Below are 27,099 nucleotides of genomic sequence, written 5' to 3'. Positions count from 1 at the left end.
CCTCAGCCTCTGACCCTCCAGGGAAAACAGCCCCAGCCTATTCAACCTCTCCCTATTGCTCAAATCCTCCAACCCTGGCAACATCCTAGTAAGTCTTTTCTGAACCCTCTCAAGTTTCACAACATCTTTCAGATAAGAAGGAGACCAGAATTGCATGCAATATTCCAACAGTGCCCTAACCAATGTCCTGTACAGTCGCAACATGACCTCCCAACTCCTGTACTCAATACTCTGACCAATAAAGGAAAGCATACCAAACACCTTCTTCGCTATTCTATCTACCTGCAACTCCATTTTCAAGGAACCTGCATTCCAACATCTCTTTGTTCAGCAACACTCCATAGGACCTTACCATTAAGAGTTTAAGTCCTGCTAAGATTTGCTTTCCCAAAATGCGGCACCTTACATTTACCTAAATTAAACTCCATCTGCCACTTCTCAGCCCATTGGCCCATCTGATCAAGATCCCATTGTACTCTGAGGTAACCTTCTTCGCTTTCCATTACACCTCCAATTTTGGTGTCATTAGCAAACTTACTAACTTTTATGCTCACATCCAAATCACGTCTGCCAATGGACTGCATCTGTTCAGAAAGGGCACCATCTTCTCAAGGGTCACTAGAGATGGGCAGTAAATGTTGGCCCGTTTAATTATTCAAATGTAAGTTTTTAAAGCAGATTATAATTGATTTAACTCATGATCTTATGAGCAATATAAATTTTTCCTGATCCAGGGTTCATGTGAGTTGCATTTGAACAGCCTTTACTGTAGTGAAAGGAAAGTTCCATTCCTAAAAAAGTCAAAATATTTTCACCTCAAGTACTTATTCACTTATGAAAACAAGCAGGCTTGCTTCATTACACTGAGAAAAATGGGTAAATCTTTAATGATCTCTTTGAACTTTCAATCAAACTGTGAACTTGGATCCATTGCTGAGATAGCTACAGGTTGTGGTAAGCAGACAAGTATTAATAATGACAAAATGATAGCACTTTGGGAAATGTCAACAAAGAGTTATTTTAGTTGTCAAAACAATTACAAGTCAAGCCCAGTATTTATGAATTATCCTATCGAAAATCTAGTGTGATCTATCTCAGTATTAGCTTGGATATGAGGTGAGTTGTCATGCAAGTTTGAAGGGCTGAAGATGGTGCGATATATGAGGTGGTATGTGGTGAGAGAGCTAAAGGATAAAAGGCACAAAATTTAAGGAAGTCATTGGGGCAAACTCCCAGATAATGAAAATGGGCAGTTGAAAATACCCTCAGCAGTCCCTTTCAATATCTCAGATGCCGTTATGTACACATGCTTCCCTGGAGTGTAACTTTTCTCCCAAGATGATGGTGAGGTGAAATTTCCTGACTCATTGTGGAATTTAATTATTTGGAAATAAAATAGTGGCAATGTCTCAAACCTACACTAAAAATGAAAATATAAACATCAAAAAGATGATGGGAATGATTTTCAAAAAATATTTATTTGTATTCTTTATTTGACAAATTTGTTATACATTTGGCTGTTCAAAATATTAAGCCTTTTTCTTTAAGTATATCCCTTATCAGCAGCAGTGGAGTCGGTTCTTTGCAGTGCTGTAACTGAAAGGAAGGTACAAATAGCATAATTCTAAACAAAATAAAGCATACTGGAAAGGATCTCATTGGGCAGGCATAAAATTAAACAAAAGTATCCAGACAATGAGATTTGATCTGAGAATTATAAACCTCGTTAAGTTTGTAATTAGATGTCCTTGAACTATTTCACTCATGAGCTCACATCGTTCATTTGGTGAACATTGATAGTACTCTGTAAATCCTCTTATGCAGAACTAACTTTCATCACAGCTAACATCCTTATTCAGATGAGATGGCTTGATCTGTTGACTTTATTACATAATTTATTTTAAAAACTGAAACATAGCTTAAAAATCCTTGATGTCCTAATATAATTGATTGCTTCCAATGTTTATTTTTCCAAATCAGTGTGGAGAACCTGAGCAGCTGGTAACGACATACATGATCATTCAGATAGCCATTCAGTTGTACTTCCAGGCTTCAAAACTTTTAGGGGATTCAGAATCAGCATCTCCATATTCGCATGAATTAACCTAAAATGTCAAATTGTTCTCTTTGGCACGAAATAGATTATCTCCTTTTTCTCATGTTTATACAGCAGACAATGCTCCTTACATGAACATCATTAGTAGGCTTTGGAAAAATATTTGATAAACTGGCAAAAACAAATTAATGACTAAATCTAAACTAATAGAGAAAGTGAAGACACATGGTGTGCAGGGTGTTCTAACTAGGTAGATAAAGAACTGGTTGAGCAACAGGAGACAGAGAGTAGTAGTTGAAGGGAGTTTCTCGAAATGGAGAAAGATGACCAGTGGTGTTCCACAAGGATCAGTTCTGGGGCCACTGTTGTTTATAATATACATAAATGATCTGGAAGAGGGCATTGGTGGTCTGATCAGTAAGTTTGCAGATGACACGAAGATTGGTGGATTACCAGAGATCATAGGGGACTGTCAAAGAATACAGGAAGACTGGAGAGTTGAGTGGAGAATTGGTAGATGGAGTTCAATCCAGGCAAATGTGAGGTGATGCATTTTGGGAAGTCTAATTCTAGAGTGAACTACACAGTAAACAGAAGAGCCTTGGGAAAAGTTGATGAGCAGAGAGATCTGGGAGTTCAGGTCCATTGTACCCTGAAGGTGGCTGCACAGGTGGATAGAGTGGTCAAGAAGGCATATGGTATGTTTGCCTTCATTGGACGGGGTATTGAGTATAAAAGCTGGCAGATCATGTTAAAATCATACAAGGCTTTGGTTCGGCTGCATTTAGAATACTGTGTACAGTTCTGGTCGTCACATTACCAAAAGGATGTTGATGCTTTGGAGAGGGTGTAGAGAAGGTTTATGAGGATGTTGCCTCGTGTGGAAGGTGCTAGCTATGAAGAAAGGTTGAATAGGTTAGGGTTGTTTTCATTAAAAAAAAGGAAATTGAGGGGGGACCTGGTTGAAGTCTACAAAATCATGAAGGGTATAGACATGGTAGAGATAAGATTTTTCCCAGGGTGTAGGATTCAATAACGAGAGGTCACGCTTTTAAGGGGAATATATGAGGCAAGTACTTTTCACATAGGGTGGTAGGTGCCTGTAACATATTGCCAACAGAGGTAGTAAAGGCAGGCACGGTAGATTCATTTAAGATGTGTCTGGACAGATGCATGAGTAGGTGGGGAGCAGAGGGATACAGATGCTTAAGAATTGGGCAACAGGTTTAGACAGTGGTTTTGGATCGGTGCAGGCTTGGAGGGCTGAATGACCTGTTCCTGGGCTGTAAATTTTCTTTGTCCTTTGTTCATTGTCTGGGAATAAGCCACTTGAAAAATTGTGTAAAAAGACCAATCAAGGAAGATGAAAATAATTTATGAAATGGGATTCAGGAATTGTGCCATTCTTTTCTGGTCCATTCCTGAGAATCATACTAGGAATAAAAATGGTAAGAAAAGCCCAAAGCAATGGATGTCAGAGTAAGGTGGGGAGAATTTGTACAATTGGGATACATCACAGCCCATACTTAACATTGACTTGATCCATCCAAGTCAAATGATCATGGCCACGACATTTAAAACGGAAAATGTAAATTGTTTAATAAATTGAGAGAAGTTTAATCGTAACGTATATGTTAAGTACTTACACTATTGTGTCCCTTTTTGCTCTTTTTTCGCACCTTGCCTTTCATTCAGATTTTTGAGCCTTCGCTGACAGAAAGGTACTTGCGCAAGTTCTGTATGCATTTCACCTGGAGCTGGTGTTCCTCTACTGAGGATCATTTGTTGGATCATATCACCGTCATCATTATCCATCATCAGACAGTGACATGGATATGAAGTCACATTGAATGTCGCACCCCACATATTATTACAGAGGTCCTTTCCATTCTTGTACATCTGCAGAAAAGAATTCACAAATAGCTGGTTATCATATCTTCAAAAATAGTGGTGAAGATTGACCCGAAGCAGTGTTTGGACCAAAAACAGGGTCAAATTTCCAATCTGCTGATCAGTGATTTAAAGGAAACGTTTTCTTCAAACAAGTTAAACACTGTTAAGTACAATAATGGAAAAGTGATTGCTATTGGTGAGAAATGTTTTAACTTTTTATCGTGAAGGCTGGAATTGAAACTTCTAAAAGTTCAGGAAAAGGGGTTACCATAATCCTGGGTGCCCTACCTGAGCCAATTCAAATGTAAGTTCATGATACATGGAAACTGCCAGTCTCTCCCCCTTTTACCTGAGCTGGTAATGCTTATAACTGCTGTCTGCTGCTCTCCATTATCACAAGACAATCAAACTATGGTATTGGAGCAAAGTTCCCAGCCTCTCTTGTGATGTGAAACCTATCTCTTGGTTGAATGTGATTAGACTGCAGAGAAGGCACAGCTACAAGCAGTTCCAAATGTACTTTGGAAGTCAATATAAAATCCCAGTGATCATCAGATCTGGCACTTTCTAAGCTCAGCCTCAAGGAAACATAACATAAAGCCAAATGTAATTAATATTTAATTTTGTATCAAAACCAGAAAAGATACAATTAAACAGTTTCATTTTTGTAATGCCTTACTGTATTTCAGAAATGCTCCAAAATACTGTGCAGTTACTTTGAAATACAATTGTAGTGTTCTGTGTAGGCAAACAGTAGTGATTGTGTATGAAAATTCCAGAAGAACAATGAAATGAATGACTCAAATGCTTTCAGGTACACAGAGATATGGTGGATGAGATAAGGGCAGATATTGAGCAATGAACTGCTTTATTTCACTGAAACGAAGTCACCATAACAGACAAACTATCAAAGTAAAATTTTATTTAATTTATTCTTGCCTCAAAAAAAAAATGAGGAGCAAATAATGATCTTTGGTATTGTTGTGGATTGCTATACTTTGATAATACTCCTAGTTACTAAAATTGATGTCATCCATTTTACACTCCAGCTCCTGGCCGTGTCCGTGTGATTATTACTGAATGGTTACAGCACAGGAGGCCACTGGGTCCATCATGTCTATGCTGTCTCTCTTAAGGAGAATTTACCTTATGTCACTTCTTTGGCTTCTCCCCATAGCCCAGTACATTCTTTCTTTTCAGATAACCTTTCAAATGCCTCACATGATCCCATCTTCACCACATTCTCAGGCAGTGTTTTCCAGATTATTGTTGCATGAAAAAGCTTTTCCCCATGTTGCTACTGGTTCTTTTGCCAACCACAATAATTGTGTCTCCTTGATCTCAATACTTTCACCAATAGGAACAGTTTTACCTCATCTACTCCGTCCAGACCCCACAATTTTACCTCATTTACTCTGTCCAGATCCCACATGATTTTGTACACCACTATCAAATTTCCTCTCAATCTTGTCTTCTCTGAGAAAGACATTTCTAACTTCTCTGATTTAAAAACACACTATTCCCTAGAATCTTTTTTCCATTTTCTCATGTCTTCACATCCTTCTTAAAGTGTAATGTGCAGAACTGAACACAGTATTTCAGTTGAGGCTGAAACAACTTTCTATACAAATTTAATGTAAGTTTGTTACTTTGATACTCTATATCCCAGAATATGCTGTTAGCTTTATTTGTTGCTTTCTCAACCAACTGTCATTTTAATGATGGAAATATATCTCTATGTCTCTCTGCTCCTCCTGTACCCCATTTCAAATTATGCACTTTATTTATTTTTTTCTCTCCATATTCTCTCTATGAAAATGAACCACTTCACTGTCCAAGATAATGGATGTGAATACATGTTAGCCACCTTTAAAATTAATGAATGATTGTCTTCCCACCATAGCTATTAGACATGAGGTGAGACAGTAATGAGGCTTATTACTGGCTCTAAATACATTTGAACAATGAGATTCCACAAATTGGCTTGTCGGCTTTAATACACATTTGTAATTCTTGTAACTTGTTCCTTTAAACTGTGTTCATGTGCAGCACAAAGTAACCCTGAAGGATTCCGCAGTAAAGAGCAGGAAGTTCAGAGGGGATTTGAGGAAAAGGTTTTTCACCCAGAAGGTTTTGATTAGCTGGAACTCACTGCTTAAAGGGTGGTAGGGTAAGGAACTCTGAAGACATTTAACAACTACTTGGGTGAACACTTGAAATGCTGTAACATACAAGGCTACAGTCCAGTGCTGGAAAATGGGATCAGAATAGATGGATCATTGATGGATTGTGCAGACACAATGGGATGAAGGACCCCCTTCTATGCTGTCAAAAGCTGATGATATTGGTGCAACTGCAGGATCCCTGAATTATAGCCTTGAATGTGTCCCTCTGCTGTATTTAAAAACATTGATGAGGGCAGTGATTTCACATTTTCAGATCAATATACAAAAACGTTACAAAATTGTTGATATAAAATGAAAATATCAACAGGTGAGGCAGCATTTGTGTTATTACAATTTTGTGACGAAATGTATTGGTTTTCTCTGAAGATGTTGCCTGACCTGTTGAGTTTTTCCGCATTTTTGTATTAATTCAGATTTCCAGCACCTGCTGTACTTTGCAAGTTCTTGATGACTTAATACTTTGCTGTGTGTAACTGGGAATAATTTGGAGAGTGCACCTGGAGGCAACAGCAATATTGATAGATTCTAGATTGGACTCTGCCTCAGAGCAGTTTTAAAGGCATGTATACAGTTATATAGAGATATTTGGATTTAGTTCAGAATATTAAATTCCTGCTGCAGGAGCTAATATTCTGTCTTGTGTGAGCTCTGATACCTGATGCAAGTAAAACAAAAAGTGCTCTGCAAGAACGTCAAGTTGAGATATCTGTTTGTTAAATTGTGAAAGATAAATCCTGGTAAAGAGGCCAGTTTTGTCCATATTTTACATATTCTATAGCCATCTGGCCCATACAATGTCCTGGACCAGGTGTTTTGAACTTATATCAATCATTTGTAACTCACATTTGTGACATGTCTACTTTATACAACAGGTAATATAAATACAGTAGCACCTCGACATACGAACGACCCTGTTCACGAACAAATCGGTTTACGAACAGGATTGTACGTAAAATTTTGCTTCAACGTATGTACGAAATTCAAGATACGAACGAAGGTACGAAGGTTCTGCTTTGCTACGCGCTTGTTGAATGCAAAAGCTCTCGGGCCCCGCGTGATCTCATTCAGTTCGTCTTTGGTGCATGCGCTGTGAACAGCTGTCCAAGCATTCTTACGCTATCCAAACAATGGGAAAAATTGATTCAGTTCGCGAACTTTTCGGTTCGCAAACCAGGTCCCGGAATGGATTAAGTTCGTAAGTCGAGGCACTACTGTAATGCCAAGAAAATGAATCATACTGAATAATGTGAAATAGCTTGTGCAGACACACATGCTCATTTCTACAGTGATCATTTTTGCACCTACAGAGTAAAGATATAGCTGTCAGATCTGCAATCAAATTTATTATTTCCACCCAAGTTTAGTCAAGTCATAGAATCTTTAAATCCTTGGAGAAACAAGAACAGAATGCAATTATAGTCATCTATCTAATGTATAGCTGTACCTCTGTATTTTTTGCTATTTTCTTAGAAGAGTACAGGATTATTTTAGTTGGTTAGACAGCTAGCATGTCAGTGTGATTAATGCCAACACATGAGAGTCATAGAGCTGTGCAACATGGAATAGACCATTCCATCCAGCTCATTCATGCCAACCAGATGTCCTAAATAAAACTGGTCCCATTTGTCAGCATCTAGCCCTGCCTTCCTATTCATATGCCCATTCAGATGCCTTTTAAATGTTGTAATTGTACCAGCCTCCACCACTTCCTCTGGCAGCTTATTCCATACACGGATCACGTCTGCGTCAAAAAGTTGCCCCTTAGGTCCCTTTTAATCTTTCCCCTCTCACCCTAAGCCTAGACCCTCTGGGTTTGGATACCCCCATGTCGGAAAAACACTTTGGCTATTCACCCTATCCATGCAATCCCTGTTCCAGCGAACGCAAATTCAGGACCTGCCTTCATGCCCTGCCCATAGGAAAACACATCATGGTAGTTTGCTATGTTTTGGTGAATAATCACCAATGATCTGCCTTCCAGGCAAATACTGAAAATGTGTTGCTGGAAAAGCGCAGCAGGTCAGGCAGCATCCAAGGAGCAGGAGAATCGACGTTTCGGGCATGAGCCTTTCTTCAGGAATTCCTGAAGAAGGGGTCATGCCCGAAATGTCGATTCTCCTGCTCCTTGGATGCTGCCTGACCTGCTGCGCTTTTCCAGCAACACATTTTCAGCTCTGATCTCCAGCATCTGCAGTCCTCACTTTCTCCTTCAGGCAAATACCTCAAGAAGAAGGAAGAGTACACTGGTCATGGTTGAATATATGTGGAGACAGTCCTTTAGCAAGGTCATGTATGCCACTAGATGAGAGAAGTAGGAGAATTGAGTGCATTTGGTCTCTGACTGCTTCGGAATCTGAGGAGATGTGAATGGTGTTGAACATTCCCACTTTTGACTTTATGATTGAAGGAATGTCATTCATGAAGATGTTGGGCCGAGGACTCTACCTTGAAGATGGGATTTGTCCTACTTTTAGTGAACAGGACATACCTGGGAAATTTTCCACATTGTCAAGTAAATGCCAGTGTTGTAGCTGTACAGGAACAGCTTGACTGGATGTAGCAAGTTCTGAGCAGAAGTCTTCAGTACCATTGCCAAACTGTAGTCAAGGCCCGTGGCCTTTAGAGTGTTGAATTCCCCCAGCCATTTTTTGATATCATGTGGAGTGAATCAAATTGACTGGAGACCAGCTTTTGTGATGTTTGGGTCCTCTGGAGGGAGCTGTGATGCATCATCCACTTATTCCTGGCTGAAGTTTGTTGCGAGTGCTTTAACCTTTTCACTGATATAGGAGGTTTTAAAGGGAAGTTAAAAGGTGAGGGTGTAGCATTATTGGTAAGGGAGTTAATTCCTGTTAGGGAGTTAATTACAACTGTGAGGTGGGATCATCAGATGAGGCAATCTGGGGAAAGCTTAGAAATCATAAAGGGGGGCAGTTACACTGCCAGGAATGCAGTCTAAAGCTCCAAAGATTTGGGGTGTGGATTTTGGGGGACACAGACATCTACAAATAAACATATAGGCACACATCTGGTGCAAAAACAACAGGACAATAACAGTTGGGGTCTTCAGTTATCTTAATATCAACTAGGGTACAAAAGTTTTGAAAAGCACATAGGGTAAGTCTTCCACATGTCTTAGCCAGAAGGTAACAAACTTGTATTGTTGAGAGGGAGTACAATTCTAAATTTAGACTTAGGAAATGAAGTCAAACAAGTGGATGTAGCAATGGCCGACCGCTTTGGAGATAGTGACCGTAGCACTGCTAGATTTAGAATCATTATGGAAAAGGACAAAGATAGAACAGCTGTAAAAGTTTTAATTGGGGGCACACATAGAAAATTAAAAGGAGATCTGTTGAAGGAAGGCTATTAATGGAAAGTGGGGAGAAAATGGATGCTCTGAACATAATTTTCAAATGACCAGTGGTGTGCCACAAGGATCAGTGCTGGGTCCACTGATTTTCATCATTTATATAAATAATTTGGATGTGAACATAGGAGGCATAGTTAGTAAGTTTGCTGATGACACCAAAATTGGAGGTGTAGTGGACAGTGAAGAAGGTTACCTCAGGTAGAACAGGATTTCATAGATGGGCTAATGGGCCAAGGTTTGGCAGATGGATTTTAATTTACAAGAATGTGAGGTGCAGCATTTTGGAAAAGCAAATCAGAGCAGGACTTATACACTTAATGGTAAGGTCCTAGGGAGCATTGTTGAACAAAGAGACCTTGGAGTACAGGTTCGTAGTTCCTTGAGAATGGATTTGCAGGTAAATAGGGTGGTGAAGAAGGTGTTTAGTATGCTTTCCTTTATTGGTCAGAGCATTGATTATAGGAGTTGGGAGGTCATGTTGCAGCTGTACAGGATATTGGTTAGGCCACTGTTGGAATGTTGCGTGCAATTCTGGTCTCCTTCCTATTGGAAGGATGTTGTGAAACGTGAAAGGATGAGAAAAGATTAACAAGGATGTTGCCAGGGTTGGAGGAATTGAGCTATAGGGAGAGGCTGAACAGGCTGGGACTGTTTTCCCCTGGAGTGTCAGAGCCTGAGGGGTGACCTTATAGAGGTTTATAAAATCATGAGGGGTATGGATAGGGTCTTATGCCTGGGGTGGGAAAGTCCAGAACTAGAGGGCATAGATTTAAGGTGACAGGGGAAAAATTTAAAAGGGATTTAAGGGGCAACTTTTTCACGCAAACGGTAGTGCATGTATGGAATGAGATGCCGGGGAAGTGGTGGAGGCTGGTACAATTACAACATCTCAAAGGCATCTGGATGGGTATATGAATAGGAAGGGTTTAGAGGGGTATGGGCCAATTGCTGGCAAATGGGACTAGATTTGGTAGGATATCTGGTCAGTGTGGACGAGTTGGACCGAAGGGCCTGTTTCCATGCTGTACATCTCTATGACTCTATAAGTCAAATTGACTTATAAGACACTTGCCTACTAATCATAGGAGTGCTATTACTTACAGTATAGTTACAAAGCCAAAATGTGCCCATTACATTACCTGCATTCCCAAATCTGTATGTCAAGTCCACCAACTGTACATTAAAATGTGGTTCTCTTGTTCTTACCTGATGGTATGGGATACATTCATTTCTGCAGTTATTTCCATGATCATCCCATTCCCAATCAGAAATCCAATTTCTGACACAGGTCAGGTCATTTCTGCAAGCTGCAAACCTGTAGAGAAATGTTTATTCATTAATATCTGATTTCACTACCACTGAAAAACTGAACCTTGTTGCACAGGTCAGTTACCATCCAACCAGGATTATTGTCCACTTGCTTGATTTCTCCACAAACCCACAACATTTTTTTAAGTGACCTGAATAAAACATGTTGGCTTTATTAGTGGAGTACTTTTGTCATTACTTTTAAAACAGAACAAATACCTTTCACTTTGGAGACAAGAATCACTGAAGCATATAATATTTAAAAGATTGCAATATTTACCATTTCCTCAGTCAAACCATATTACTGTTATATATATTTTACATTAGGTGTTATTGGAAAAATAAAAGCTTGATTTAATTTACCACAAATATCTCACAGCTGACTTGGTATTATTGAAGTACAGGCAATGTGCTAATAAATAGAAGAAATGCAGTAACCCATATGTATCCAGCAAACATCCATGGAACATCATTATTATAATGACCAGAAAATCTGTTTCTTTTTGTAATATTGATTGAAAGATAAGTTTTTGGCCAGGTACATGGGAGACTTACTACTCTTTGTTGTGGTTCTGTTCGCCAAGCTGGCAATTTGTGTTGCAGACGTTTTGTCCCCTGTCTAGGTGACACCCTCAGTGCTTGGGAGCCTCCTGTGAAGTGCTTCTGTGATCTTTCCTCTGGAGGCTCCCAAGCACCTAGACAGGGGACGAAACGTCTGCAACACAAATTCCCAGCTCGGCGAACAGAACCACAACAACGAGCACCCGAGCTACAAATCTTCTCACAAACCTTGAACTCACTACTCTTCTTCAAAATGGCATGACATGTTCTTTTAGATTCACCCAAGCAACAGGTGGGACTTCAGATTAATGTCTCATCCAAAACTCATCACCTCTCAGTATAGCATCTCTCACTACTGTAATGGATTAGTAATGCAGAAAAATGTTTTACTGTCTAACTGAATACCAGTGTTTCACGTTAGTAAAAGATAAAATGCAATAAAAACTGGAATTACTTCAAGAGAAAAGAATGTTACAAAAAATCTTACCAGTCATCACAAAAGCTCTGACAGATTGGAGCTGCAAGAAGTGAATATGAATTATTGGGATTGATCCAGTTGAAGGCATGAGGTGAGCAATGGTAGAAACAATCTATTTTCTTCATATACTCCTCACATCTAGAGTAATGAATTACATCAGTTAATCAGTAATAACCTTACCATATTTCTTACAATTTATTACAACTTTGTTCAATTTTTACTCTCATCATCTTACCAAAGAAGAGTTGACTCTTAACATGCCATTGGATACAAGGATCTAGGCCAAGTGGTGGAAAATGGGTTTATAATAGTAACATGGCTGTTTTTGACTGGCTCAGATTTGATGGGCTTAAGGGCCTTTTTCTATGCTGTGGACATCAATGATCCTGTGATGACCTGCTCTCAGAGAGAACAATTTCACCTTATTTGTATCATTATAGTAATAAATGGACTGAAATGGTTCAAGAAGGCAGCTCATTGCCACCTTCTCAACAGCAACTAGGGATATGCAATAAATAGAAGCCTGCTCCCCTGAATTAATTTATTTAAAATATGGCTTATCGAGCAAAAATATGATTTTGTTACAGTACATTTCCAAACATGTTTTGCTATCTATATTTAAATAAATGTGGTTTCTTCCTTCAAAAAAAATGTATCAATAGCTCGTACTTGCAGGAGGAATCCTGCTTGACCAGAACTGTATTTCTGGAGATCATATTGTGTTGTGATTTCAAGTACATCACCATCAATACCAAAATGTATCAATCTGTAAGCAAGTGATAAAATTGTTCTCAACTCCAAAGGATGTTTTCCTGTTTATTAAATGAATCACTGAAGATGATGCTGAACTGCAACATTGTGGCATATAAAACATCATCACATTAATATATGCATAATATCATAACTGTAAAAATAACATCTGTTTTACTGTAGTCTAGAATGGACCATGTCTATGTGATTCTTCAGTATGAAGTTTAGCTCAGACATTTACCTATTTATTTTAATTTGTTTAATCGTCTGCTAAAATATAGTATGATAATCAAGTAGCTTTCAAATATTTATTCTTGGGATGTGGATGTTCATTGCTCATCTATTATTGCCCAAGGAGCATTAGATATTAACTCCTAATATGTTATTCAAACCTAGCCGTATCTCTTTACCACCTCATTCAATCCCCCCATTGCTTCTGCAATGAAAAATTGCCTGTCCAATAATCACCCATTAATGAGCCACAATCTCAACCAATGAAACACAGGGCAGACTGCAAACATTTGGTAACACCACAAACTCCAGACTCTTGCAAATGATTCCACCCATCCCTGACTATTGTCTCAATCTGAACCAGACTGTTTGCAATGTTCCAACTTCCATCTTCATTAACAATATAAAACCTGAAAACGATGGAGAAACTTGACAGGTCTGGCAGCATCTGTGAAGTATTGAAGATTGTGCAACTGGGTTCTTTTCGGATCGCACAGACGCATTCTTGTAAATCAAACAATAACTTCTGAAAATTTAACATGTTTTACACGTTTACAGAAGAAAACTAAAAACAAAACTCCAAGTATAAACATTGATATACAATTAAATCTTAAATAAATAATAACCAAAATCTATCAAACAGAAAAAAAGAAATACTGAGAGAAAAAAAACAAAACTCAACTAACTACTCGTCTAACCTACAACTAACCAGAGTGTATGATTAAATCTCTTACATTATTCAAGAGAATAAAAACCGACGGATAACACACAAATTGAGTCGTGATATACATGCTCGGAATGTGTTAACATCAGATCATAACAAAATCCATATTTGTGCGGGATTCCTATCCCAAGGGGCCCCGGACCAGCCAGGTTCACCATCTCAATTAACTAAAAGCCCTTGTTAGGATGACCGAGATATCTGTATTTGTGTAATTCAAGAAGGGCTGCCATATTTTATGGAATAATTCGGGTTTTTTTTTGGTGCACCATATTTGTAAGAAAGTCCGTGGGATTATATTCCATAATTATTCTGTGCCAACTTGAAAGTCCATGAGGACCCACAGCCACCCAGTTTACCAAAATGCTTTTCCTTGCATAGAAAGAGAGAATGGAAAATAATCTCTTCCCTGTTGTAATTTCAAGTGTTCTTTATCCAATAAATGTGTCTCCTGTAGGAGAGCTATATCAACCCTTTCTTTCTTGAGGTTTGATAATATTTTCTTCCTTTTGATTGGTGAATTACTCCCTGTGACATTCCAGGTGCACCATTTAATCGACTGATTAACCATAATCACCGGGCAAGTCTGAGACCCCTCGGGAGAAGGGTCTATCCAAGACATCCCGAGCATAGAGCATAAAATTCACAAAAATAAAGGACTCTTTAATACACTCAGAGATAAATATAGTAAAAAACTATTTCTAAATAAAAAAATATAAAACGTATTTAAACAGAGATCTTCCCCCTTGTTCCCAGGGGCATCACTTCCTTTCCAAAAGCCCATCATAACCTCTCCCAACCAGTGCTCCACCCTTGACCCAGGCACCCCACAATAGGATAAAGAAAATTCAAATATACTACTGTGTTAGAATTAACAATGAGTACCCTATTCCCCCTCCCCCCCCCCCCCCCCCCCCAACACACATACACACCAAACCCTGGATATATTTAGTAATGTATGAACATATATGACTATAAAATTACAGTTTCAGCAAATAATAATTAAATAAAGTAATACAAAATAACAGGGAAAAACAACCCCACTCCTAAGGACAGAAATAAAATAGGATAAGGTAACCACTTCCCCCCCACCTACATTAACTAGACCCCTTGGCCTATATATATAAAAAAAGGGAGAAAATCGCTAAGTGAAGAATAAATAAATAAACCCCTCTCCCCACCCCCATGGAGATAATATTAAACAGGAAGGTAATGAAAGGAATAAAAAGCGGGTAAACCGGGTTGGGGAGAGGGCAAAACAACATCAATTAACTCTTACAATTTATCTAAGAGAGTCCAAAAATTCCTTGGCCTTCTCTGGTGATCTGAAGTTATACACGGACCCTTCATGGCTGAAGCATAGTGTAGCTGGGTAGCGCAAGGAGTACTGAATGTTTAAGTCCCTGAAACACTTCTTCGCTTTGTCAAACGCCTTCCTCTTTCGGACCAAAGCTGGGGAAAAGTCCTGAAATAACATAATCTTGGAATCTTTATAAATCATGGCTTGGGGATTTTTCCCAAGATTTCTGGAAGATTCCAAGAGCATCTGCCTCTCCTTGTAGCTCTGCAGCCAGAACAGGACCGGGCGGGGGCGCTGGTTCGAGCCGGGCCAGCGCACTGCAACCCTCTCGGCCCGTTCCACCCCTACCTGGCCTGATCCAGCCTCTTGATTTAACAGCAGTGGAAGCCACTGCTCGAGAAACACTGTAAGCTGGCCTTCTTCTTCCTGTTTGGGAAGGCCCAGCAAACAAATATTTTTTCAACGACCTCGAAAATCGAGGTTGTCAATGTGATTCTCTAAGGTCTGGACTTGCTGTTCGAGAGCGCTCAGCACCTCGGACTCAGCGCTCGATTTCCTCGATGTCTCAGTTGTGCTTTTGTAATGCAGCCGAGAGTGAATTCCACAGGCTCCTGGACTCTTCAATGAAGGCGTCGATCCTCGTGTCAAGTTTGGAGATTATTTCCCCGAGGCTCACCACTGTAGGTCAGTCCCCCGGGGCAGCTGCGGACGCCTCTGCTGCAGCTGGGGAGGGTGAGGGAGTGGCTCCTGCCTACTGAGAACTGCGGGCTCCTTTCCCCCTAGTCATTTTTACAGGAGACTAGACTGTTTAAATTTAGTACTGAGCAACTAATTACAATAAGTAAAACCTATTTTAAATGATTTGGTAAGTGTGGTAGAGGCAGGTGGCTCACTTTGCCCAAGTCTTGCGAGGAGCACTATAGACTCAGACTTGCTGAGTCGCCGCCATCTTGGATCCCCAAACAGTAACTCTTACTTGTACAAGAGCTGGTCTTCCTACTGGTGGCAAGGTATTGATACCCTAACTGTCAATCTGAGAAAAGCAAAAGGTTTCAATACATACACAGCTTTTATACATATCTGGACAGATGCAAATCATTCCATTCAGCAGATGGATCAGGCAATGGGCACGCGAGACATAGTCACAAAATAGTAACAAGATTTACAGAGAACTGAACAAATAAAATGCGATTACAAATTTACAAATGTAGTAACACCACATTGTGAAAAAAAATCAAAAACAAGAGATCAGATCAGCTCGAACAATGGTCACTACTGCCTGGTCCAACGAGATTACAATTTCAACCCATTAACTCTTAGTAAACAGATGTACTCCCAGAGAAGAGAGAAATGTTTCTAGTCTGATGTGACTTTTCTTCAGAACTGAGAACTGTACATTCATTGCATCACCATCTCCGGGTGCTCCGGTTTCCTCCCACAGTCCAAAGATGTGCAGGTCAGGTGAATTGGCCAGGCTAAATTGCCCATAGTGTTAGGTAAGGGGTAAATGTAAAATGTAGATGTAGGGGTACGGGTGGGTTACGCTTCGGCGGGGCGGTGTGGACTTGTTGGGCCGAAGGGCCTGTTTCCACACTGTAAGTAATCTAATCTAATCTAATCTAATCTTCTCTTCTGCTGTTGTCCATCTGCCCCTGAAGCCTTCATCCACCTTGAGTCATCTTCAGACTCAATTATTTCAATGTTGTCTAGGATACTTCTTCTTTTTCAATCGCTATAAACTTCAGCTTGTTGGGAACCTTACCACCTATATCCATTCCCACTCCCCATTCTCCTTATCTATGTTAGTTCCCAAGCCACCAACATAGATAACCTTCTCATTCTTGAGTTTAAATCTCTTCATGGCTATACTCCTCTGTTGTCCCCTCCAGCAGTCCTTCACTACAGTTGAACTCTCCTTTTTTATAGTTCTGATATTCTGTGAATTCCTCTGTCCCTTCCCTTCACTACTGGGGACCATGTTTACAGCCACCTAAGCCCCACAACTCTGAAATTCATTCTCTATAGGACATCAATAATAACAAAAAACAAGTTTTGTTCACCTTTTATAGATTTTCCTTCTCAGCACTGTGTTCCTTTTGTATGTGATCAGACTTTAGCGAATTGTCAAGGGCATTTTGTAATCTTCAAATAACTATAAATAGTTGTTGTGGTTAGTATGGAACAGGAGTAACTCATCAGCCAGACTAGTGAGTGATGGCTAGTCCTATTCCTGAAGAACGTTGGTGAATTAATTGTATTTTTACCGCTTTCTTATAGCTATTTTAGAGTCAGAGAATCATACAGCATGCAAACAAGACCATTGGCCCACTATGTCTTCCTGACCAACAAACACCAAGCCATACTAATCCCATTTACCTGGACTTGGTGTATAGCCTACTTTTCCCTGGTATTTAAAGTGTTCATGGTGTACAAGTTAGCAGATTTTTAAAACTTTCACTTTCAGAACTTGCTATAGTGGGATTTGAACTTGTGAGTTCCAGGTTGCTACTCCTATTTCATAAAATCTGGCTATTGTCTTCAATGACCACATTTTGGATTAGTTCTATCCAAAGGAAACAAATCCTATTCAAAAGAAATTAAGAATTGTGACATTTTAAAATGAGATATTGGTTTGCCTTACCTTGAACTCAGTTGACCACATCTGTTCCAATAAGTATTATATACCTTAATGACTGGGGATACAGCCAGTTGTTCAGTGTAGTTAGAAAAGCAACATGAAGCTGTTGAGAGAAAAACAAGTAAATAACTTGGAAACATAAGTCCATGAGACTTCTCTAAAATTCTCTAAAATTTCCTAACCGCAGTCAGGAAAACCAGTGATGTTTTCTGAGAAGGTCACAAACTTTGTATGTAAATTTCGCTCATGATCTGCCTGATTCCTTCAAATAGGAATAATACAAAATGAAAGGTCACTCCAACCTGACTCGATCAAAATCCTTGAACTCCTTCCCCAACATTGTACCTACAATAAATGAACTGCAGTGGTCCAAGAAAGCATCACATTACACCACCATCACTTTCTCAAGAGCAATCAGGGATAGACAATAAATGCTGGCCCAGCCAGCAAAGTGCACTTCCCTGAATGAATAAGTATAGAGGAATTCAACACAGGTTTGATGCCTCAAACTGATGATCTGCATATATCATTGTCTTCAGGATAAGGAGATGTAATGGAAGGCATCTCAGTACAAGGAGAGAAGTGCCACAGCCTTTATAACCAGGATACAAAGACACAAGCATAAAATAGGGAAGGAGTACAGTTAGTTTATATTTAATTGTACAGATTAATAATGTGTTGATGGGAGTTTTCAGGTAGACAAATAGAATTATGTAAGAAATAGAGAAAGGGTGGGCAGTGTTGTCCAACCAAGTATGCTTTGCCATTTGATATAATCATAACTGGATTTCTGTCTCAACTTTATTCCCCTGCCCGATTCCTTACTTCTTTTCTGATTGAAACACTATTATTTTCAGTGAACTGAACTCATCAATGGAGCATCTGCACACATTGGAAGTTGAGAATTACAAAGACTCGCAACCGTCTGAGTGAAGAAATCCTCCCTTGTCTTAATCCTAAATGACGAACCCATTATCCTTTTGGGCAATGTGAGAGAATTGGGTAGATGTTCAACAGAGTCCAAGATTGGCTGGTTGATTGATCTTCTCTGTTTTTTTATTTTGTGATAAATTTGACATTTAATTTCCCAAAAGAGAATCATATAATTGGTAAAATTTTGATTTGGCTTTGGATTAGTAACTTTAACTTACATTGCGAATACAGTTTGCACTCCCTCATGTCTGGTTCAGGACTAGGCATTGCCTTATGATTTATTCCCGATACACAACCGTCTCCATAGCAAGGAATTGCCAGTAGGAATGTTGCAACAGAAACACTCAGAAATGTGATCTGCATGACCACTTATTTTCAACCTGAAAAAGAAAGCAAAATACAGTAGATGTGAAATTGTAATGTGCTTCTTTTAGGTTTCTAGATACTTTTTCCATCTCTAAATCTGGAGTCCATTGTTTCTTTATTTGTTTCTTTTCTTTATTCCTTTCTTTACTCTCATGTGAAAAAGCCACAGTTTTATGAGATCTCCACAAGTTTTCAATACCAGTCCAAGCTAATGAATAGAAAGCCTCTTTGTAATCATGTTCAGATGCTTGATCTAAACTGTGCTTTCATGGGACCTTTCTCAGTTTGTATCAAAGCTATCACCTTGATCCAGACTTGTTTATGCGTTTATTGCATTCCAGCTAGAGAAGTAACTCTATAATAGTGCAACATACACCTTTACAGTGAATATTAAACTAAACTATTTTCCGCATTTGCTGTGAATTCAAAATATTTACTGAATGTAGAACTGTTCTTATCATGCCACTGGTCTCAATTCAGTTTCTAATACATTCTAGGAGATAATGAGGACTGCATATACTGAAGAGTCAGACTCAATAAAGTGTAGCGCTGGAAAAAACACAGCAGGTGAGTCAGCATCTGAGGAGTAGGAGAGTCGATATTTTGGGCAGGACATTTCATCAGGACACATTCTAACACCTTTGGTGATTTAAGCTTATCAGCAATTTGTCAATGTTTAGAAATCATTTCTTGCATTTTTAATCCAAAAAGAAATACTCAGGTAAATTCAGCACTGAATGCGCTAAAAGAGGAAAATCTACAAATATGCCATAAATACAGAATAAAAAGAAACAAAACACAGAAGGAAAAACAAACAGCAAATCAAGAGAGCAATATAAATAGTTTGAAAGCAGGATTGACAGCAGGAAGAACATGTTGTGAGGCATTACAGAAAAAGAAAAAATATGGAAAGGCTCAATAAAATGGAGGAAAACCAAATTACTGGAGACATCATGCAGAAGATTAGGGTGGAACAAAATGTAAAGTGATAGATGCGACGCGGAAGATATATATTGTGAAAAGAAAGAGAGAAGAAAGCTGGAACACAAAGATAGAACACAGTATGCAAAGGCTGAAAATCAGAAACAAAGGAAATACAATGTGATAAACAGCAGAGGAAGATGGAACTCAGGCTTCTAAAGTTAGAAATATAACAAATATACCAGTCAGAAACTGTTTCAATCCACGCACTATCTTTACACGTTTTAGTAAGGTTAGCATTTCAAGAGAAGGAAGAAGATCATCAAATCTTTCTGATATCAAATTGCATCTTTCAAGAATGATAACAGAATTAATTTGCCTAACATAAGAATTTTTTTTCTCTCCATTTTTAGTTATTTCTCTTTTTATTTCCTGTATCCTTCTCAGAGTAAGTGGGTAGGCAAATATTCCGCTTTCATCTGATTGTCACTCATAAGTTAAAAAGAAATTGGAGGTGCACATTCAACGCACTGAGTCTGCTGTATTTGATAAAGTCATGGTTGACCTGATTTTATCTTTAACCTTATTTCCTGCTTGCTCCCAATGATCCCAGACTCCTGTGTCAATAAAAAAAAATCTGACTAACTCAGCCTTGAACATAGTCAATTACCCAGCCTCCACCGCACCGTGGAAGAGAATTCCAAATACAACTGACACTCCTCTTTTCTATCTTAAATACAAATGCCCTTATTTTTAAATTGTATTCCCAGTTTGAGATTCCCCTACAAGAAGAAACATTTTGTCAGCATGACTCTATCAAGTCTGTTCTGAATCTTATGTTTCAGTAAGATCCCTCTCATTTCTGTAAATTCCAATAATTATTCCACTTTTATTTGTCATAATATATATATATAATTTAGATGAGAATATAGAAGGCATCATTCGTATGTTTGCGGATGACACCAAAATTGATGCTACAGTGGACAGTGAATAAGGTCTTCTAAGATTACAAAGCAATCAATTGGGCCAATGGGCTGAAGAGTGGCAGATGGATTTTAATTTGGATAAATGTGACGTGTTGCATTTTGGTAAAATGAACAAGGGGAGGACTTACACAATTAAACGTAGAGCCTTGGGTACTGTTGTAGGACAGAGAGACTTCAGGGTTCAGGCACATAATTCTTTGAAGTTTGTGACACATATAGATAGGGTGGTTAAGAAGGCATTTAGTACTCATTCATTGCTCAGACCTTTGACTGTAAATTGGGGCATCGTGTTGAGGTTATACAAGACGTTGATGAGGCCTCTTCTGGAGTACTTTGTGCATTTCTGGTCGCCCTGTTATCGGAAGGATATTATTAAGCTGGAGAGGGTTCAGAAGAGATTAACCAAGATGTCACTGGGAATAGAGGGTTTAAGTTATAAAGAGAGGCTGGATAGGCTGGGACTTTTTTCACTGTAGCGTAAGAGGTTGAGGGGTGAACTTATAGAAGTTTATAAAATCACGAGGGATATAGACAAGGTGAATGGCAGGTATCTTTTTCCTAGGATGGGGAATTTCAAGATGAGGGGGTATATTTTTAAGGTAAGGGGGAAAGATTAAAAAAGACATGAGGAGCAACCTTTTTACAGAGAGTGGTTCATGTGTGGAATGAACTTCAAAAGAAAGTGGTGGATATGAGTACAGGTACAATGTTTAAAAGACATTTAAGTAAGTACTGTACATGAATAAGAAATGTTTGGAGGGATATGGGCCAAGCGCAGGCAGGTGGGATGTTTAGTTTGGGATTATGGTCAGCATGGATTGGTTGGACCGAAGGGGCTGTTTCCATCCTGAATGATTCTGTAGGCCAAAACCTACTCAGCCTTTCATCTTAAGAAAAACCTTGTCAGGAATCAGTCAAGTAAACCATCTCTGAACTATTTTCAATGCAACAAGAAGAAAAACTGCGTACAGCAAGTGAGGTGTTGTCAGTGCCCCATATATTTGCAGTAAGACTTCCTTAATTTTATACAACATCCCCCTTGTAATAAAAGCCAACATTCTGTTTGCCTTCATAAATACTTGCTATACCCCTGTCTGCTAACATTTTGTGAATCATTTACATGTCCACCCAAATCTCTCCACACCAGATCATTCTACACGCTCTCTATTTAAATGGTATAGTGCTGTTCTATTCTGTCAAAGTGGACAAGCTCGCATTTTCCACTCATTATACTCCACATGGTATATATTACATATCAATTCATATCTCTTTGCTCTTTGTATCACCTACAAACATGGCTGCAGTTCAGTTAGTTTATGCAAGTTATTGATATAGATCATAAATAATTGAAACTTATCTTTGTGGCACTCCAATTTGTCAATGTACAAATGATTTTCATTCGGAAACCAACTCTGACAAAAAGTGATTTGCCTCTAACAAATAAATGCTATAAGAACTAGGAATCTGTCATGTGTGAGTTACATTGTCCTGCTGTTCTTTGGCTTGTAAATACAATCAATATAAGAAAGCCATTTGATGTTATAAACGGTGCCTACACACTTTCAAAACTCCAACCATACAAAAAGTGATTGTCAAAAATAAGATTAATTATTTATTATACACATGAATAAATACAACCTCACTTTAAAATACCAAACTGTAAACTTTAAATTTTAAATAATGTCCACATCAAACATAAGCTGCAGTCATTTTTATTTACATATCAGATCTCACAAGTTTAAGATACTGCCAAAGTAAAAATAGGCTCACTTACTGAAGCATTTAATGACAATTTAGCAACTCCTTTAGAACTGCAAAAAACCACAATTATGCGATTGTATCTGAGATCATATGCGATTCTATAACTTTCATATGCAACATTGATAGGCTATGGTTGTTATGGCAAACAACTCGAACAGAATCTTATAAATTCTTTAATTTTATTTTCAAGCAGCAATCTATCTTTACTTGCACTCTCAATAAATGTTATCAATTTGCTGTCCTCAACTTCACAGTGTCTCTCTGTTTTCAATTTAAGTTTCAATACCATTTAAAATTTTCTGCATATTTTATTAATACAGATTGCACTATTCTAAAGGTAAAAGATGGACAGTAGCAAAAAAAATTCACTTAACTGTGCAATAAAGGTGCCATCTACAAGCCACGTAACTTTCAACTGTGTTTTAATATTCTATTCTAAATGCCTTCCTAAAATTTTAGATTACTCTTTCATTCCGGTTACCCAGAATTAATATGTTTAGCTACATGATAACATTTATGACAAATTATTTCAGATCAATTACCTGTTGTCGTGACAGTAGAATTCACCGCTCTCCTACTTCTCTGGTATCAGTCATTTTTATATTCTATCAGATATATGGTCTGTGTCTCTCATTGGTTCACGTATGAGAATGGTGACCTTTACTCTTAGCATAGTTACTGAAATTTGGTTAACCTGAAATGATAATGTAATCAATACAAATGTTGACAATGCCTTGGAGATCAAGTATTCAGTGTTTTTTCTGAAGGAGCTAAATCATTGCTTCATTGCTTTTGCTGAGCTTCGGAAATTTTGCCTTTTCTGATGCTGAGTAAATAAATTCCTGAAGAAGGGCTCATGCCCGAAATGTCGATTCTCCTGCTCCTTGGATGCTGCCTGACCTGCTGCGCTTTTCCAACAACACATTTTCAGCTCTAAATAAATTTTCACACAATAAGATCAGGTTCTGCCTTTTCTCTCTAGAAAGCTTGTAATTTCTTTTGATCTTTTCATCTTAAGTCACTTAAGAATATAAGAAAATTACAGCTTTGTGACATCAAGTTAATTTGGTATTAACAATGCTTCAGTAATTTCCAAGTTAGAAAATTGTGGATTCTGTAATATTCTTGACCATGCTGTGCTGCTGAAGCATATTTACAAAGTCTGCCGAGTTTAAGGAAAACATTAACTGTACTTCAGAAACATGTCACTGGGGCTTCACCCTGCCATAAGGCTGTAAGAGAATGCAAAATTACATGATATTGCATTACATTGTGTAATCATGTACATTGGGGAGAAAGTGAGGACTGCAGATGCTGGAGATCAGAGCTGAAAATGTGTTGCTGGAAAAGCACAGCAGGTCAGGCAGCATCCAAGGAACAGGAGAATCGACGTTTTGGGCATTCCTGAAGAAGGGCTTATGCCCGATACGTCGATTCTCCTGTTCCTTGGATGCTGCCTGACCTGCTGCGCTTTTCCAGCAACATATTTTCATCTATAATTGTGTACATTGTCCATTGTCTCCTTCACATACAATGATCAGAATTAAGCCCTAATGCTACAATTCCCCATGTTTGTGATTCTACCCATTATTATAGAGCTTCCAACAGTCTCTGATTTCAAATTTTTTTTTTTACAGGGACAACCACTTTAATGACAGGTCTATCTAATGGATTTGAGTCCTCTATGTGGTCTGTCAGACTCTGCTGGTCAGAAAGAGAGTTGACAGATGGCTTCAGTTTATCAATCAAGCCATCAAATATAGGTAAACATAGTCTTGTACAAGTAAGAAATGACTTTAGGTTGCTTGCTGGATAGAGCTTTTATTCCTGATGAAGGGCTTTTGCCCGAAACGTCGATTTCGCTGCTCCATGGATGCTGCCTGAACTGCTGTGCTCTTCCAGCACCACTGATCCAGAACAGCTTGCTGGATAGAGTCAAACTCCAATGTTTGTTTGTTTCTTCATATGCTTCTGGACAGAATCAATCTACTTTAGGGACCATATATGTAAGGATATTTTTATGAAGAAAGTACATCTTTGAAATAAGCCTGAGCTTGAGCAGTCACCCGAGCCATCTTCTACTTCATCTGGAGATCAAAGTGTCTGCAGGGGCACTATGTACAATGCTCTGGATAAAGCAGAGGAACGGATGTACCCGATGCTGCACTCATCCTAATGGCTACCTTTATGTGTGGCTGCATCAAGCTATGCACAGATCATCGCTACGCAAACACCAAGTATCGCTATGTACTGAGGTTCTACCTATCCCTGTGTTGTGAATGATAGTCTGGCCTTGCTGCTGTGGAACACTCCAAGTTGAACTGTTCGGTATTACCTGGACCTCATGGAGAAACTTGCAAAGCAAATCACATTTGACCACAAGTCCATCAGGAAGTGGTCAGCCTGGAACGTGCACGAAACACTGCAGGAAAAGGAGTGGGTCGGTCCCGTTGGAAGGTTCCAGAGCAGACTGTCAAAAAGTCATTTGGCAGATTGCCTCATCACCAGATACTTTCCAGTGAGCACCAAGATGTAGCTTGTCTGGTGGTGAGAAGAGCACTGCCTGTCAGATCCTTTGTGCATGGAGCTTTGAAATCGACGTTTCGGGCAAAAGCCCTTCTTTTACTCCTGATGAAGGGCTTTTGCCCGAAACATTGATTTTGAAGCTCCTTGGATGCTGCCTAAACTGCTGTGCTCTTCTAGCACCACTAATCCAGAATCTGGTTTCCAGCATCTGCAGTCATTGTTTTTACCTCCTTTTAGATCCTTTGTGCATGCCTGGTCTCTGTATACCATCGCATGCTGTTGACAAAGCATCTGTGTGAGTGAAGAGACCATCATACATCCCCTTCTGGAATATACCTTGTCAAAGGAGATCAGGAGGGAGATGCAGTAGTCTTTGTTGAGGTTCTTCCTGAGCAGATCCATGATACAGAACTCTGTACTCTAAGGACTCTTCCCTGGAATGCACACTGAGACAAACATTGACTACGCCTGGAGTACCATCAACTCTTTAGTGTGCCCAACATTTGGTGGCCTTACAGTGTAAAGAGTTAACCTTCACTGAATGTTGCAGACTGGCACATTCCAAGATCCAGGACTGCATTGCTGAGGGATGCACTAAAGGTTGGGGCAGCTGCTGTCAATGGGCAGTGAGGGAAGATCACCATTTAAGGTCTTTCTGCCAAAGTATAACGGTTGTCTGATTAGTTGTGAGACTCTCTCATTGCCTCAAAATCAACATAGTTTCCTCCATGAATAGAAAATGTTTTCACAATAAACTGGAGGCCTGTGACCAGTGGTGGACCACAAGGATCAGTGCTGGATCCACTGCTTTTCGTCATTTATATAAATTAGTTGAATGTGAACATAGGAGGTATAGTTTGCAAATGATACCAAAATTGGAAATGCAGTGGAAAGCAAAGAACATTACCTCAGAGTACAATGGGATCCTGATCAGATGGGCCAATGGGCTGAGGAGTGGCAGATGGTGTTCAATTTAAATAAATGTGAGGGGCTGCATTTTGGAAAAGCAAATCAGAGCAGGACTTATACACTTAATGGTAAGGTCCTTTGGACTGTCATTGTACAAATAGACCTTGGAGTGCAGGTTCATAGTTCCTTGAAAGTTGAGTCGCAGGTAGTTGGATAGTGAAGAAGGCATTTGGTATGCTTTCCTTTATTGGTCAGAGTATTGAGTACAGGAGTTGGGAGGTCATGTTGCGACTGTACCGGATGTTGGTTAGGCCACTTTTTGAATATTGGAAGGTTGTTGTGAAACTTGAAAGGGTTCAGAAAATATTTACAAGGATGTTGCCAGTGTTGGAGGGTTTGAGCTCGAAGGAGAGGTTGAATAGCTGGGGCTGTTTTCCCTAGAGCGTCGGAGGCTGAGGGGTGACCTTATAGAGGTTTATAAAATCATGAGGGGCATGGATAGGATAAATAGACAAGGTCTTTTCCCTGGGGTGGGGGTGTCTAGAACTAGAGGGTATAAGTTCAGGGTGAGAAGGGAAAGATACAAAAGGGACCTAAGGGGCAACTTTTTTATGCAGAGGGTGGTACGTGTATGGAATGAGCTACCAAAGGAAGTGGTGGAGGCTGGTACAATTGCAGCATTTAAAAGGCATCTGGATAGCTATATTAATCTTCATGGTTTTATACACCTATATAAGGTCACCCCCTCAACCAGCTATGCTCTACTGATAAAAGTCTCAGCCAATCAGTCTATTCCCCCCGTTCCCAGCAAAATTCTAGTAAATCTTTCCTGAACGCTCTCCATTTTAATAATGTCCTTCCTATAAGTGGGTGACCAAAATTACCCACAATAGTCCAGAAGAGACCTCACCTACATCCTGTACAACCTCAAGATGAAGTCCAAACTCCTATAAAAGGTCTGAGCAATGAAGGCAAGTGTGCTAATTGCCTTCTTAACCACTCTTTTTTTGGATTAGTGGTGCTGGAAGAGCACAGCAGTTCAGGCAGCATCCGAGGAGCAGCAAAATCAACGTTTCGGGCAAAAGTCCTTCATCAGGAATAAAGGCAGAGAGCCTGAAGTGTGGAGAGATAAGCTAGAGGAGGGTGAGGGTGGGGAGAAAGTAGCATAGAGTACAATAGGTGAGTGGGGGAGGGGATGAAGG

General features: G+C 39.3%; 1 protein-coding gene across 1 annotated transcript; it reads right to left on the bottom strand.

The window, feature by feature from the left end:
* Window positions 1-1,459: 1,459 nt before the first annotated feature.
* Window positions 1,460-23,133, bottom strand: LOC140479942 (riboflavin-binding protein-like). The gene is made up of 7 exons (XM_072574357.1): window positions 23,005-23,133; window positions 18,647-18,808; window positions 17,499-17,598; window positions 11,865-11,993; window positions 10,715-10,823; window positions 3,703-3,955; window positions 1,460-1,596 (listed from the first exon to the last, which is right to left on the bottom strand). Exons 2-6 carry the CDS (start codon window positions 18,789-18,791, stop codon window positions 3,704-3,706), a joined length of 735 nt encoding a protein of 244 aa, XP_072430458.1. The 5' UTR covers window positions 18,792-18,808; window positions 23,005-23,133; the 3' UTR covers window positions 1,460-1,596; window position 3,703.
* Window positions 23,134-27,099: the final 3,966 nt, after the last annotated feature.

The sequence above is a fragment of the Chiloscyllium punctatum genome, chromosome 7, assembly GCF_047496795.1.
Source record: "Chiloscyllium punctatum isolate Juve2018m chromosome 7, sChiPun1.3, whole genome shotgun sequence".
Taxonomy (NCBI): Eukaryota; Metazoa; Chordata; class Chondrichthyes; order Orectolobiformes; family Hemiscylliidae; genus Chiloscyllium; species Chiloscyllium punctatum.
This window is presented reverse-complemented; position numbering and strand designations above follow the sequence as displayed.

What these genes read in the sequence shown, in the direction of transcription:
- LOC140479942 (XM_072574357.1), bottom strand. Translation starts at nt 18,791, where the DNA reads ATGCAGATCACATTTCTGAGTGTTTCTGTTGCAACATTCCTACTGGCA. An exon ending in TGTGGTCAACTGAGTTCAAG is followed by an intron (nt 11,994 to 17,498) that starts GTAAGGCAAACC and finishes TCATTACTCTAG; the next exon opens with ATGTGAGGAGTATATGAAGA. An exon ending in CAGAGCTTTTGTGATGACTG is followed by an intron (nt 10,824 to 11,864) that starts GTAAGATTTTTT and finishes ATTTCTCTACAG; the next exon opens with GTTTGCAGCTTGCAGAAATG.